This window comes from Aphelocoma coerulescens, chromosome 8, assembly GCF_041296385.1.
Source record: "Aphelocoma coerulescens isolate FSJ_1873_10779 chromosome 8, UR_Acoe_1.0, whole genome shotgun sequence".
Classification (NCBI taxonomy): domain Eukaryota; kingdom Metazoa; phylum Chordata; class Aves; order Passeriformes; family Corvidae; genus Aphelocoma; species Aphelocoma coerulescens.
Genome location: NC_091022.1, coordinates 8,103,333 through 8,116,836, shown reverse-complemented (window position 1 = coordinate 8,116,836; position 13,504 = coordinate 8,103,333). Strand labels below are relative to the sequence as shown.

The following is a 13,504-nucleotide window of genomic DNA, read 5'->3' as shown; positions in this document are numbered from 1 at the left end:
GAGCCCCAAGCATCAAAAGCCTCATGCATCAACATCAAACCGCCTTCCGGCCCGGGCTGGCGGGTCACGACCCCCCCGCTCCTCCCACAGCTCCGTCTCGGGACACGCGGGGGCTGCGCTGCCGCCCGGGGCTCAGCAATCCAACACCCTGAACAGCAGCCCCAAAGGATACGGGCGGCTGCTTTCCCACTGCCCGTCCTGGACCGCGAGCAGAGCGAAAGGAACGACAAACTCTCTGGCATCCTGCACCGCAAGGGAGAGACAGAGCTGAGGACTCCTGCCCACAGCAGGAGGATGAAGAACCAATCCCAAGTGGGATGCTGAGGAATCGCTTCGTTCCTTACCCGTCCGTTGTGCATCCCCCCCTTTCCTCGGCAGCTCCGCAGGGCATGGATCCCGGGGCACGGAACACAGGCGCTGTCCTGCCGTGATAAAAACCTCAGTGAGAAGAGGAAGCCACTGTGAGTGCTGCAGCCTGAGCAGAGCTGGCCCAGCATGAACAGCCCAGGCAGAGCCAGCTCAGGGGGCTGCCCTCCTCCCTTCCAAGGAAGAACCCAGAATCCAGACCATGCCGCAAGGGCCAGCACTTTTAAGAGCTCATTACAATATCCTAATGAAGAGACACAGGGACATTTCCGTTTCTCAGTTTCCATTCCTCGTTTACTGCAGATTTCTAAGCAGTGACAGTGAGATTGACCCACAGATTTACAGTGCACACAAGTGATTATAAACAATTTTTCTTGCATTTTACAGCCCCGTGTTGAAGTGTGTATTTGCATGGAGTGGTGTTAAAAAAGAAGGAAACGCTTAACACAAGAGCAAACTAGAGATTTGTCTCCTGTGGCTGAAGGAAGCAATCACAATGTGCAGGCTTTGATCTTGAACATCAAAACTGGGATCTGAAAAGAGTACATTTGAACAACCTATGTACACTTGTTTCTCTGAAGCAAGGGCTCAGCTTTACCTGCAACTATAGCAATAAATCAGACATGCTGACAAAGTCTTGCCTACACCACCAGACATCCCACTGCTTTTTGAAGATATTCACCAGCCCTTTGCTGCAGCAGTGCTCCACAGCAGGGGTTTCATCTGGCTCTTCCTCACACTTCTGGTCTTAAAAGAGACAAAGGCAACATAAATCCAACTTTAACAAGTTCAAGCTTGGTCATGCCTACCCTGGCTCAGTCATCCTCTCTGTATCCCAGAACAGCATTCCCCAGCCACCCAAGGACAGGTCCCCATCCACTCCCACAGCCATTACAAGAGAGGGTCACACAATGGCTTTGCCCAGAGAGGGCCCACTCTCCTGACACTGTGTTTAATGCCAACAGCTTATTGAGGTGGGATTGAGGACACAGTAGCAGTTTCCCTTAAATGTCACAAATGTTCTTACTTCTAACCCACTGCTTCCTATTATCACAAAGATGCTTTTTTAATAGGTGGGTGAGAGGGAAAGAAAAGGAAACCAACTGAAGCAATTTCAGCTGCACCTTCTCTTTTGGATGCCCAGATCAAGAGCCTGCTAATACCACATGCTGTGGCAAACCAAAGATTGGGGCTGTTTTACCATCAAAAAATGCTTAGTGCACAACATGCTTTCAGGGACCTCTCCCTCTGCTGTCACGCTCCATTTTCCTGTCACCACCTGCAGACACCACCAAGATGACACACACTGACTGGAAGACAGTGTCAGGCAGAGCTGTGTCTGCATAGCACATCAGGATCAGAGTCACAGGATGGCTGGGGTTGAAAGGGACCTCTGGAGATCCTCAGGTCCAAAAAAAAGCAGGTTCTGGTGACTGCAGGCTGTGTGTTCTGCTGGCTTCCTGCTGCTCAAGTGACACAGGATATTAACAGGGCTATTGAAATAATGGCAGGACAATTTGCTGTAGTCACATGAATTTTGCTAAAGGCCTAGAGTCAGAATTTAGACAAGGCTGAGCCCTCCTAAAGTGTGGGACAAGGACAACTGGGCAGGAAAACAGGGCATAAGAAAGACAAAAGGGGTGACAGATTTGCCTCCACCACCCTATCCCGCTCTTGAACCAGTCTGTACACTCTGTTTCCAGCAGCCCTAATATGTCATTTGAACAGGAAGGAAGGAATATTTTCCAATGGAAACACCTTCCATAGTCCTTACCAGAGAATTGTTCCCCTTTGCCAAAACCAACAAAAACCATTACAGACTGAAAAAGAGGATTTGCTCAGAACACTCTCCATCCCCAATTCACCCTCTCCCAGAGGAGAGGTGGGAGCTCTTATTAACGAGACACATAATTATGCTGAAGCTGATGGCAGAGAATCAGCCAGCAGCTAAGAATTTGTACCACCAGGATTTAGGGACAAAAGGATGACCCGCCTGAAATACCCCAAAGAAAGCAGGACTTGAATGATCCAGATCTAATACTTGACAGAAAATAAAACCTGAAACTTAAAACAAAAACTGAAGTGTGAACCTCTGTGTAGGAGAGGCTCTCACCATGTTTTGGACAGAGTCTCTCTGGAAGCAATTAACAAATCTTTCCTCTCACACTAATGATTAGTGGAAATGCTAAAAAGCAACTCTTGAAAGCCAACGGGGCTGCAGAAATTACACCCAAGAGCAGCTGAGAAAGTTGAGGATCATTCTCATTCAAAACCACAGGATTCAAAATAATGAGGACAGCGAATTCAATCAGAAGAAAACAAGGCAAGAAACAAAGACTGCCGATCGAGCTCTTTGGGTAGAAGACAATGTACTAGAAAGAAAACAAGTCTGCAACTGAGAGGCTCCTCAGCTGGACACGAGCTTCCAGCTCATGGGCTCCCATGAGAGCTCACATACAGCACTAGGCAGCTACAGACACTCCTGGAACTCACTTCACAAGTCTGTGTTCAACTTCAGAGAGACTCTGGAAGAAGTTGCAGTAACTGTTGGGACAGAGAAGAGGTTCAAATCTGTCTGTTCAAGAGCAGATTGGCAGGGAAGGATGGATGGTGTGTGGAAAACCTATAAAGAGAGGGATTATTTCCAACAGCAGAGAGCTCTTAAATCTCACAGAATAAAAAGCTTCCCAAGGAGTCACTAATTGTGAGCCAAATGTGACAGAGTTTGGAAGAGATGGATTTTCAACTGAACATTGGTATGGATACTTGTGAAAGCTGCCTCCAAAGGGAGAGAGCTTTCATCTGCTGAAGCCTGAGAGGGGTGTGGAAGGCAACAGAACTCACCCAGCGTTTGCAGTTAGCACTGACATCTTCATGTTGTTTTCTTTCTTACATGTTTTTTAACAGTTTGGTCTCTCAAATGATGGTGATGCTTTTCATTTCCTGAACTGCTCTCCTTGCTAGGAGCATTTGCAGCACATGTAAAGCCATGTTTTGGTGCCATGGCATCATTCAGATATTCACACTCAAGAACAGGTTTTAAAGACCACGGTTAACAGCCCTGGCCTGGCATTACAGTGTTTAGTATGTCCCTCTTCCAGTGAGCAAAGTGCTCTGTCCTCTCCTCCACCATGATCACAACAAGCAGGCAGCAGCCCTGAATTCAGTAAAAGAGGGCTCTGTCCTGAGGTGAGAGAGAATCCAAGAAACCAAAGCAGCTGAGAAAAAGAAGAATACTTAAAATATTACTCTGCTGCTTTCATTTCTCTGGTGCCCATAGTAAGTGCAGGGAAATGACGTATAGTGGTTATGAAGTAACAGGATCTATTCTGAGAAACAGAAGCAGGTCACTTCATATGGGACAACAGCTTAGTAAGGGGACAAAATGGAACAAGGTGCTGTGGTCATTCACAAGTTGTGAGGAAGATCAAGAGAAGGTGGAGGTGGTTGAGTTCCTGTCCCCCCAAGTGGTAGTTGAGGGGAGGACAGGACACTCACAAGCCCTTCTGCAGGGTTCATGCCCTGTCCCAGCCTCTCAGCACAAAGCCAGCCTTGGCCCTGGAAAACACCAGCTGGCTCTGCTGGTCAGGGGGCCTAGTTGGTACTTGACAACTTTATTTCTTCTTGGGAGCAGCCATTCTCAGCCCATTCAAGATAAAAACTCTGTGTCATTACAACTCGCAGAAGCTTCAGTAGCTGCTTCCAGTTATTTTTCTGGGAAAAGAGAAATAGCAGACAGGGATTCTTGTTCGCTGTGAGTTCGCAGAGGGCCCCGCAGCTGGACGGAGGCTCCAACCACATCTAACAAGGGAGAAAAACAAGCCTCAAGGTGGCAAACGTTTCTCTTCCATCTCTAAGTCCACAAGGTGCAGAGTTCACTTCCTCTCCATTGCCTTCCAAAAGCCGCCCTGCTGCTGTGGAGTTAATGGCAACTCTAATAGAAAGCAGCAGAGTTAAGGGCCAGTTGCAGCTCCCAGGTCCTGTGTCCAATATGAGACAGCAAGAAGGCAGCAGAAGGCTCCTTGGAAGCTTCTTTCAAAATTACTCTGCTTAAATTAGAGAAAGGATAAGTAAGAAAAGATTGGTGAGTTTCAGTACCCTTTTCCAACCTAACCTTTTATCTGAGCAAGCTCTTGGAAGAGATTCTTGTTGTGCTGTCACAAAGCCCAGCAACATCTCCAGCAGCACCTGCTGCTGTTCGACACTCAGGGTTTCCAGGAGATGAGCCACACAGGGCCTGCCTACAGCACTTTGTGGTCAGGGCTCTACACTTTAATTGTTCCAAATGAAGTGGAACATGTTTGTACCTAATTAAGCAAAACCTGCTAAGGTGTTCCATCTCGTGCTGTAACTTGGCAAAAGCAGAAGCCACACAACACCTTAGACTTAAGCTCTCTACTTACATCACCACACAGCTGGTAGAGTTTGCATATTTAAAAAAGCCTGGATTTCCACTCTGATGCTTAATATATATAACCTAAACACCTTACTTTGGCAAACACAGCCAGCAACTCACACAAGGTGTGTGTTTGCACCTATCCATCCTCACATGGAAACCTCTGCATTAAAGATTTTTTTGACCTTGGGCTCAGGACCTGCCTGGACTGAAGGACACCATCCTCACTCCAGCATACACATTGGCTTCTTTACACCAACAGCTGTCCAACCTTAGTATGCAATATTGTAAGATTGTCCCTCCATGTAAGTATCCACACCACACAGGAATTTGAGATGTATAAACTGTCTTCATTAGAAACTATTATCCCTACACAAAGTCCATAACCAATTTAAGAGACTTGATTCTAAAAAAATCTAATTTTGAAAGCCAGATTGTGTGACATTAATAAAACTGCAAGTAGAAAATGACTCAAGACCCCACATGAAAGGAAAACATTAAGCAGTAATAACCTGATGATAAGAGAGCTTTTTTTTTTTTTTAAAGTGGTTAGATAACTAAAAGCTTCCACCAGCAGCAGGTGGACGCTGTAGTTCAGTCTCCAGTCTCTTGCCAGAACACATTCTCAAGTCTGCAAAAGCATAATTGGCCCTTGTAGGTTCCTTCAGATGTGTTATTCCCACGGCACACTTCCCACATGTTCATTACAGGACAAGCGTTATCACTGGTATTTTTCCACACAATGCATCAACTCCTTAGACCTAAGTCATGCTCAGTTTTTAAAATGTATAAAGAGAGCAGGGTATTAAGAGACCAGTTTAGAATGCATTTGATTTCACATCTGAAACTGTTAACTTGGAAATCTGAACATGTGCTTAGGATTTCAACATGCAGTCTCATTTATCAGCATAGTGTAGATCTGAGAGTCTTTAGTTCACAGAGAGTCAACATGGGCTGTTTTAGAATTCAGTCACATCCAGCTTCAGGTGATTCTTACCAAAGAGAAAAGCCCAGTGGTTGCCTGGGCAATAAAGGTACACATGTTTCTTACACACGCTCCCCCCCCAAAAACACCCAACACTCTCCTCCCTCAGCAAACTCCACATTCAATTATATTTTTAAATCATAGTGCTATGATGAAGCAGAGTCCTGAGACACTCAAGTGAGAACTCAGCGCTGGGGAAGTCTCCTCTGACCAGCAGATACTGGTCAGCCTGTGAATTTGGCATTTGGCTGCACAGTCCTGCTGTGCTTGATAGAAATAAGTTAGAGGGGGAGGGACCAGTAAGGGGCAAACTTGAAGCTGAAAACTCTGGTTTGAGATAATGACCTCTAACTTTCCTTTCACGGTCTTTTTTATCCTTCACAAGCCTTAGCTCTGAGTACCAAGAGGTCATTTCATGCAGTCCTCCTCACAGAAAGCCACCACATGCAGGGATCCCCCAGGGCAAGGTATGAACTGACCCTGCTGGAAACCTCTCCAGCAGTTTCACAGGGCCACAGTTTCTGAACTTTCAAAGCACCACTCAGCCTTCAGAATCCACTCCCCCACACTTTTCTTTTTTTTAAACAAAAAAACACATCTAGGCTGATAAGTTTATGAACTCCTTACTACAGCCCAAAGGATCCCAAGTCCTAGCCCTGGACTGAAATTTAAAGACTAGTCCTTCTCAAAGAACGTAACCCACAAGTTTCATTTTCAAAGGAAAAAATGCCAGTAAATGAAAGACAAAGTGTTCAGATTTATTTGGAAATTCACAGTTTCTAATGGCACTACAGCTCTGTAGTTAGATACTCTTGCTCCACAACATTGGATGCTGCACTCTGGTGGTATGAATTATCTTCATCCAGGTTTGACACCCTTCTGAATTCATGTTCAACACGTCTGGTTCATGTGCTCTGACTGGCTAATTGTGCAGATCAACTCTTAAAGTACATCACTTTAAAGTATTCATAAACTAACAAGAAAGCAGCAAAAAAACAAAGGCTTTAAATAAGTCACATTACGTACAATACCCAGGAAAGGCATTAGATCTGTTAAAAAGGGTACCACTAAAAGTGCTCAATAAGTTAACTTATTTTGTACAACGTGAACCTGTAACACCTGTCAAAAAGAATAACCTTTTGTTCCACTCACTCAGAACCACACTCAACAGTTTAGCAACCACACATCCTATAGTATCCAAATATACAGTCACAGTCAAAATAAAAAACACTTGAGTATGAAATACCAACCATACCAACACTGCACATTTGTTAGCCAATACAAAAGCAAACGTTATGGAAACACCCACTGTGAACCAGCCCGACAGCTGCGGCTCCCAGGCTTTGCAAGCTCAACACAGCCACCAGAGCAGGCTCCGAGAATGCATTCTCATATTCTTCAGCTGAGCTTTCCCTGAGCTCAGCACAACAGTGAGCATTCCTCATCCACTTCCTCCAGAGAACTGCAGCAGGCCATGCAGGTGACAAATGCATTCCTCAGCCTCAGATTCCATTGCGCACAGGAAATCCTGAAGAGCCACTGTCACTGATTTCGCACATCAGACTAAGCTCCGATTGTGACTGAAGGTGCAAATAACACAGTTGCCATCTCTCATGAGAGAGATTTTCCTCAACAGAGTTTGCACAACAAGAATCTAGTCAGGCAAGTCCATCTATTGGTATTTTTACAGTATCCAGTCCACATTACTAAGTCCAGCTGAAGGCTGACACATGTCCCTTTACAGCACTGTAGTGTTGCATCTTCAAAAAAAGCTAGAGAAATTACAAAATAAATCAAATGACAAACAATTGTATCTCCCCTCTTCCAGTGGCATTATAAATAGACAAAAGGCACATAAATATGGGAAGGTGCAAGAAATAGGAACAAAGCTAAAGGAAGAGGATTAGGCTTTTATCCCTATTCCACCCAACAAACTGGGTTTCAAAAAATCTCTGCCCCAAGAACTGTGAAAAAAAACCTTTATAAAATGAACCCTGCCCTCCCTCCCCCCAAGCTGTTCTCATAGGAAATTATCAGCCTTGTAAAGCTGCAGCTTATAGCCAAGATTGACACAATCCCATCTATTTAAAAAGGCAGAAACCAAATTTCTGAATACTTTCCAATGAGTTGAGCTTTCGTCTCCCACTATCCTTCCACAGAATACCACAGACTGTTCTCAAACGAACAAACACTCTCCTGTTTGAGAAGTTCAGCTAGGTTTAGATGTGTCCAGAAACTGTTGTGACACCAAGTGTTCCCACTGTTATATCTTTGTTTCCTTTGATTATGTCATGCAGACTTGGCATTGACCCCGACTTAGTCTGTATTAGAGTGTTTATGAGCTTCCCTTGGTCTGAAACTTTCGACCGTCTTCGTTTTATAGCCCTCTTCTCAGTTTTTGTCTTTTGGGTCTGCCCATTGCACAGACTCGTACACGCGGAAATGCCACAAAAATAGGACTCCTCAGACTGCGACGATGTTTCGGAGCTTCCTTCGGATGGAGGGCCCTTATAGGAAGAGTGATAAACCTCCCCAATGTTAGAGAAGTCCCTCTGGTTCGTGAAGGGCTTCCTTCCTTTGATCTCCCCGTTGGCTATTGGGTGCAGAGGCTCTGTTGTCGGCTTAATAGTCTCTGGTTTTTCACTTTTGTACTTGCAACGCTTCTTCTGAAACCACAAGTGAAAAAAGAAACAGTGAAGTTCTGGAAGTCAAGCAGAGCATCCAGGCCAAGCCTAGGAACCAGCAGGGAGAGCAGCTGAGATGTGCACCACCTGCCAGCAGAAACACCTCAGCCCCACCAGTTCCCTCCCCACAGCACAGTACCTTTTTCTCTGGGGAAAACTTCAGGGGTTCCACAATATACAGATCCTCTGGATCCACTGTAAGAGAGGGAACACACACTCAGCAGTCCTGACACTGCCAGCTCTAGAGCAACGCAATCCCAACTAAACAGCAGCACAACAAAATACTCCACTTATCAGGCACTTTTTTTCCTCCCTCCATTTGTAAGTTAAGGGGGACACAACACAAACACTGAAAGTAAAGTCAGCACACAGAGAAATTCCCCTGTGCTGTCACGGCAGCTGTCAGTGACACACACCTAAACACTCGGCTTTCTGATAGATATGGCCATGGGAGAAGTACAGAGAACATCTTTTGGGGAAAAGGAGCAGGAGTCAGCAAAAGTTGAAGTCTAGGAAACCGAACTGCTACCAGTGTAACAGTGTTTAATGTGCAGCCTGCCCCTGACAACACAGATGTGCACTTACCAACAAGGCAGATATTCAGACTGACGTGAGACCACAGCAGGGGAGAATTTGGGAAAAGTGTAGTTTTGAAAAAAAATAGTTCGTGTTCACTGCATCACATTCCCAACTCAAGTTTTAATGCAGTTTTATTCACAGTACAATAATCTGTGAGGCAAGTTTGCTGCAGCCAGAAGAGCTGTGTCAGCAGCATTCTTGGTAGTTACTATGATCTGCAACACTTGGTTTTGCACGACACTCCTAAGAAATCAAAATCAGTTGTCCCAAGTCTACTATGAATACTGAAAAGACCAGATCATTCCTCATACCCAAGCCAAGATAAATGGTCTAAATTTTCTTACTGCAGTTGCTAAATTTGAATCCTAAATACCTGCCAAGTTTAAAACATAGCTATCAGGACTTCAGAAAAGTAGGACCCTCAGACTTCCCACGTCTGGCATTTATAAGAAGAAAAAAAAAGCTACTTTCAGCAAGGTTTGCAGACCTGAATGCCTGCACTGACTGCTCCTAACCCCCAAAAAACATTTGCAGAGCAAAAAAAAACTGATGGCAAAAACTGCATTTAAGGTTTTAGCATAATTCAGCATAGTTCTGTGAGCAGTTGGTAACTTGTTCACAAACCACCTTATCTTACAGAACACATACATGAACTACACACACATTGTGCAGCACTAAGAGCAACACCAGAGACCAGATGCATGATACAAGTAATACCTTCTTTACCAGCTAGCTGAAAAGACTGTGATCTGACCAGTGGAAGGGAAGTTCTTCTTTTCAAATTCATATCATCATAGGAGGAAAAACACCTAGGAAATTCCAGAAAGCTTTTTAAACACATTTTTCTCGGGACTTTGTCATACACATTTCTCATTAAGAGGCATTCTTGGCAGAAAGACACAACTATTTGCTGAGGTGCCCAAGAAAGCCTGGCAGATACAGTACTGTGCTTGCAACAAGTTATCAAGGCATATTTGTTAACCATAGTAGCCCCAAAATGCTCCTAGGAGAGAGTTATGATCGATAGCTCTTTGCTATCAATTCTCACTGTGCAGAAAGAAAACTCAGAATAAAAGCAGATGTGTCAGTACCAGCAGACTTAGGAAATATAAAAGAAAAAGCTGAAAGAATAATTAAGTTTCAAATATAAATACCTTACCTTTTGGGGCTTGGGTAGTGATTGCTTTTGGGAATTTTTGAGAGGTAATCTTCACAGAACTGAGAAGGGCTCCTGCACCGCTGCACAAAAAGCACCAAGCCCAGAATGAGGCAGAGAACCAGTGAAATCACCAGGTAAGTCTGGCGATCAGAAACCTGCAGGGATTTGAGACAATTGTTGAAGACAGAACAACTCCATGATATTGCCATTCTTATTTTTTAAGCTTTAGAAGACAAATGCTATGTTCTCAACTCACTTTTCTTTAATTTCACTGAACTTGTTGACATTTGAGTAATTTTTCAGAGGATTGATGCAGTCTATTGGCTGTGCAACATTCAAGGAGTGAAGACCAAATCCCATTAGCTGCTAACAGGACAAGATCTCCCTGTCTCCAGTACCAGCATAACTAGAGAAGCTGCTGCTCCTTGCCAAAAGCATCCAAACCTCCCTGGAAGCAATACACTTCCCATAAGAAAACATGCTCAGAAAGTAACTTCTCTGGTTCACCGCTGACATGGATACAATACTATGGCAAATCTAAACTATGCTTTTTACCAGCTGACACTGCAGTACTTCACAGAATACAACTATAATCACTTGATTCAATGTTGTTTCACTAACCACAGCACTCATAAACAGGAGCTTAACCAGTCAGGCATCAAAGGAGGAGTCTTACTAAGTGTCAGCTCAAGGAAGGTCTTTGGCAATAGGCACAAAATATAGAAGGTCGTTTATGGTACTGCTTATTATTGAAATGCCAGGCAGGCAGAACATACACATTTGAGAAAAAACATTCCTATTATTGTTGCCAAGATTCCCCTAATCTCTAAAGACAACAATAGCCAGTAGGGAAAGGAGAAGGGTACCTTAGCTCAGACTACAATCACAGGGCCTACTGGGTCTGCAGTAATTATTACCAATTTTGTTGTGCACAAGACAGCCCAAGTTACTCAAATTTGTAGCTGAAGTTTAAGATAAAGTAGGCTGAAAGCAACACTACAGACAATTTAAAACCCTATTTGAAGATTCTGGTGTCTTCAAATAGAGATGTGTTTATGCATCTATTTCCTTTGAGTTCTCATGCCACACTGCTGAAGTGTGATTACCTCACGTTTTAGTTCCGCCACAGTCGCTGACAGGTTGGAAGCCAGCTGGGTCATGTTGGTGAGCTGTGCTTGCAATAGCTGGATTGCCTCTGTCTGACGCTGATCCTGTGGTGAACAGTCATAAGCATGCCATCAGTTGCCAGGTTCCCACTGTCTCATGCACTCATGGCTACCGAATTAGTGATCTATCTGTTTGACACAGAACAGGCACTCAGTAGCCACATGGCCTGTCCAGCGTTGTTTTCAACATAGTGTTCATGTAACATTTTTATTTGTTAAGTAACATTTCCTAACATTATGCCAGGTGCATTTCATTAGAGTGACTTCTGCTGTCCTCATCACAGGCAGAGTGAGCAGCCAGCTCCACAGTCACCGTCAGGAGGCCCCAGAAAACACATACAGACCAGGCAGAGCTCCAGTCTGAGGACTGATGCACAGCTGCTGTTCCAGGGCCAGGCAGCCAGTCAATGACAGGAGCCCAAACCAGCCAGGAACAACTCATTTGCAGCTAACAACTGCTCCCTGGGAAGAGCCCTAAGAGGACTCTTAATCCTATGAGAAGGGGAGACTAACCAAGAGGAGCACCTCAGACTGACCAGTGCTGATACTCTTCAAAAAAACCCAAACCCAACCCAGAAAAGACAACACATGAAAGCTGCTATTTTCTTCATTGCTGATGGATGAACAAACTACAGGCCTAGGACTGCATTTCAGAAACTTTCAGACAATTTGGGATCAAGTCTGTTATGCCACTGTAGTGGGTTGAACCTGAGTTCAAGGTTTCTCACAATTTACAATTACATATTTACAATTTACATATTTAAACCACATGGAAAGGCGGGAATTCTTTTTGTTCCAGCTTGCCTGCTGGAAGGTGGGGGAGCCTCAAAGCCTCCGGGCCCCGCCGGGGCCCCTGCCCCCCCCTTTTCCCAACTCTGTGGCACAGACCCTGGGTTGCTGGGGGGGGAACTATCCCAGAGCCACAGGCAGCTAAAACCAGCCATGGACTGCCACACAGCTAAACCCATCTGGCACGGCCTCTTGGGACCGGCGGGTCCTTATCCTCTCCTCTCCATGCGGAGCCGGCAGAGCCAACGGGAGCCGGCATACCCTCCTGTCTGCAGCCAGCACACTTCGTGCTGAACTGAAGACGACACCATGCAGCCAGCAGCACAAACAGAGCGAGGCTTTCTCCACCATAAAGCCTGAGCAAGGACACTTTTCAACATGGCAGTTTCAGAGCCAGACAGAAAGTGAGTCACGTGAGACAAAGCTGAACATGGAGACAGGAGAAAGAGGGCAGTGCCGCGATTCTCGTGCATAGCTTAAAAAAACTTCTTACATGCTGTGGTGAGAAACCATAATATCACAAACTGTTTTGTCTCTTTGATCCATTTGAAGTACATGGGGGGATGGAGAATTCACATGTGGCCCATAAAGACTGTTAAGAGTGCCTATGCCAGGCTACATAGAAGCATTGAGAGGCTTTTAGCGATTTGTGGCAAAGAAAGCCTTTGTGTTCGGGTCAAAATAACTCATCCTTAAAAAGATTAATAACCCCATGTGATAGCCCATGTTTGTCAGTGTGAAGGAACTGTGAGATTTTTCATGGAAGAAATGTTTTACACCACAGCAGATTGTTTCTTTCTGGGCAGGTCTGCTGTTGGTGGCAGTTTGGGAACCATGTGAAGCAGAAGAAAACCCTTTTTTCCTTAAGCATAAGAAAGAGACTTTTCAAGAACTGCAACACTGACTAAAATCCCATGTTCTGTTGTCCTTTGTGCAAGTTGGGTAAAAGGAAGAAAGTGCTGGAAAGGGGGGAAGAGGTTTGCTTTAATTTCTTGCTGCTTCTTTTTACTTTTAATTCTATTAGTAATAAAACTCTTTCTTTGTACTGCAGCCGTTTAAGTTTGAACCTGTTTTGCCTTGCAGCTCTCTAGTTTTCCTCAATATTTTCTTATTTTCCCCTTATGAAAATAAGAGATTTTGTGTGCTTGACGCTTAGCTGCGTCAAACCACAACAGCCACATGCACAGCTGCTTTAGTGAATGTTCAGCACAGCAGTTACTGCTCTGTTTCACAGCTGCTCAGGAAAGCCAGGATGGCAGAACAGGGAAAAACCACATTTTAAAGAATAAATTAAAGGTTTTGTTACATTACTACACCTTTAAATGCAAATTTGGCCTAAGCCATTACTGTACCCCACTGCATTTCTACAGGTTCAGTATC

The 13,504-nt window shown here is 44.6% G+C and overlaps 1 protein-coding gene across 7 annotated transcripts in view; it reads right to left on the bottom strand.

Annotated features, from left to right (window-relative positions):
• Positions 1-6,484: 6,484 nt before the first annotated feature.
• SUCO (SUN domain containing ossification factor) overlaps positions 6,485-13,504 on the bottom strand; it is a 40,067-nt gene continuing 33,047 nt past the window's right edge. For 6 of the 7 annotated variants that reach the window (XM_069023759.1, XM_069023760.1, XM_069023762.1 and 3 more), the window contains 5 exons: positions 11,276-11,380; positions 10,170-10,324; positions 9,728-9,819; positions 8,571-8,626; positions 6,485-8,413 (listed from right to left, as the gene is read on the bottom strand). In XM_069023759.1, coding sequence (XP_068879860.1) covers positions 7,967-8,413; positions 8,571-8,626; positions 9,728-9,819; positions 10,170-10,324; positions 11,276-11,380 — 855 coding nt within the window. In that variant the 3' untranslated portion in view covers positions 6,485-7,966. The remainder of the gene's footprint in view (positions 8,414-8,570; positions 8,627-9,727; positions 9,820-10,169; positions 10,325-11,275; positions 11,381-13,504) is intronic. The other variant, XM_069023761.1, reaches the window with a different exon arrangement.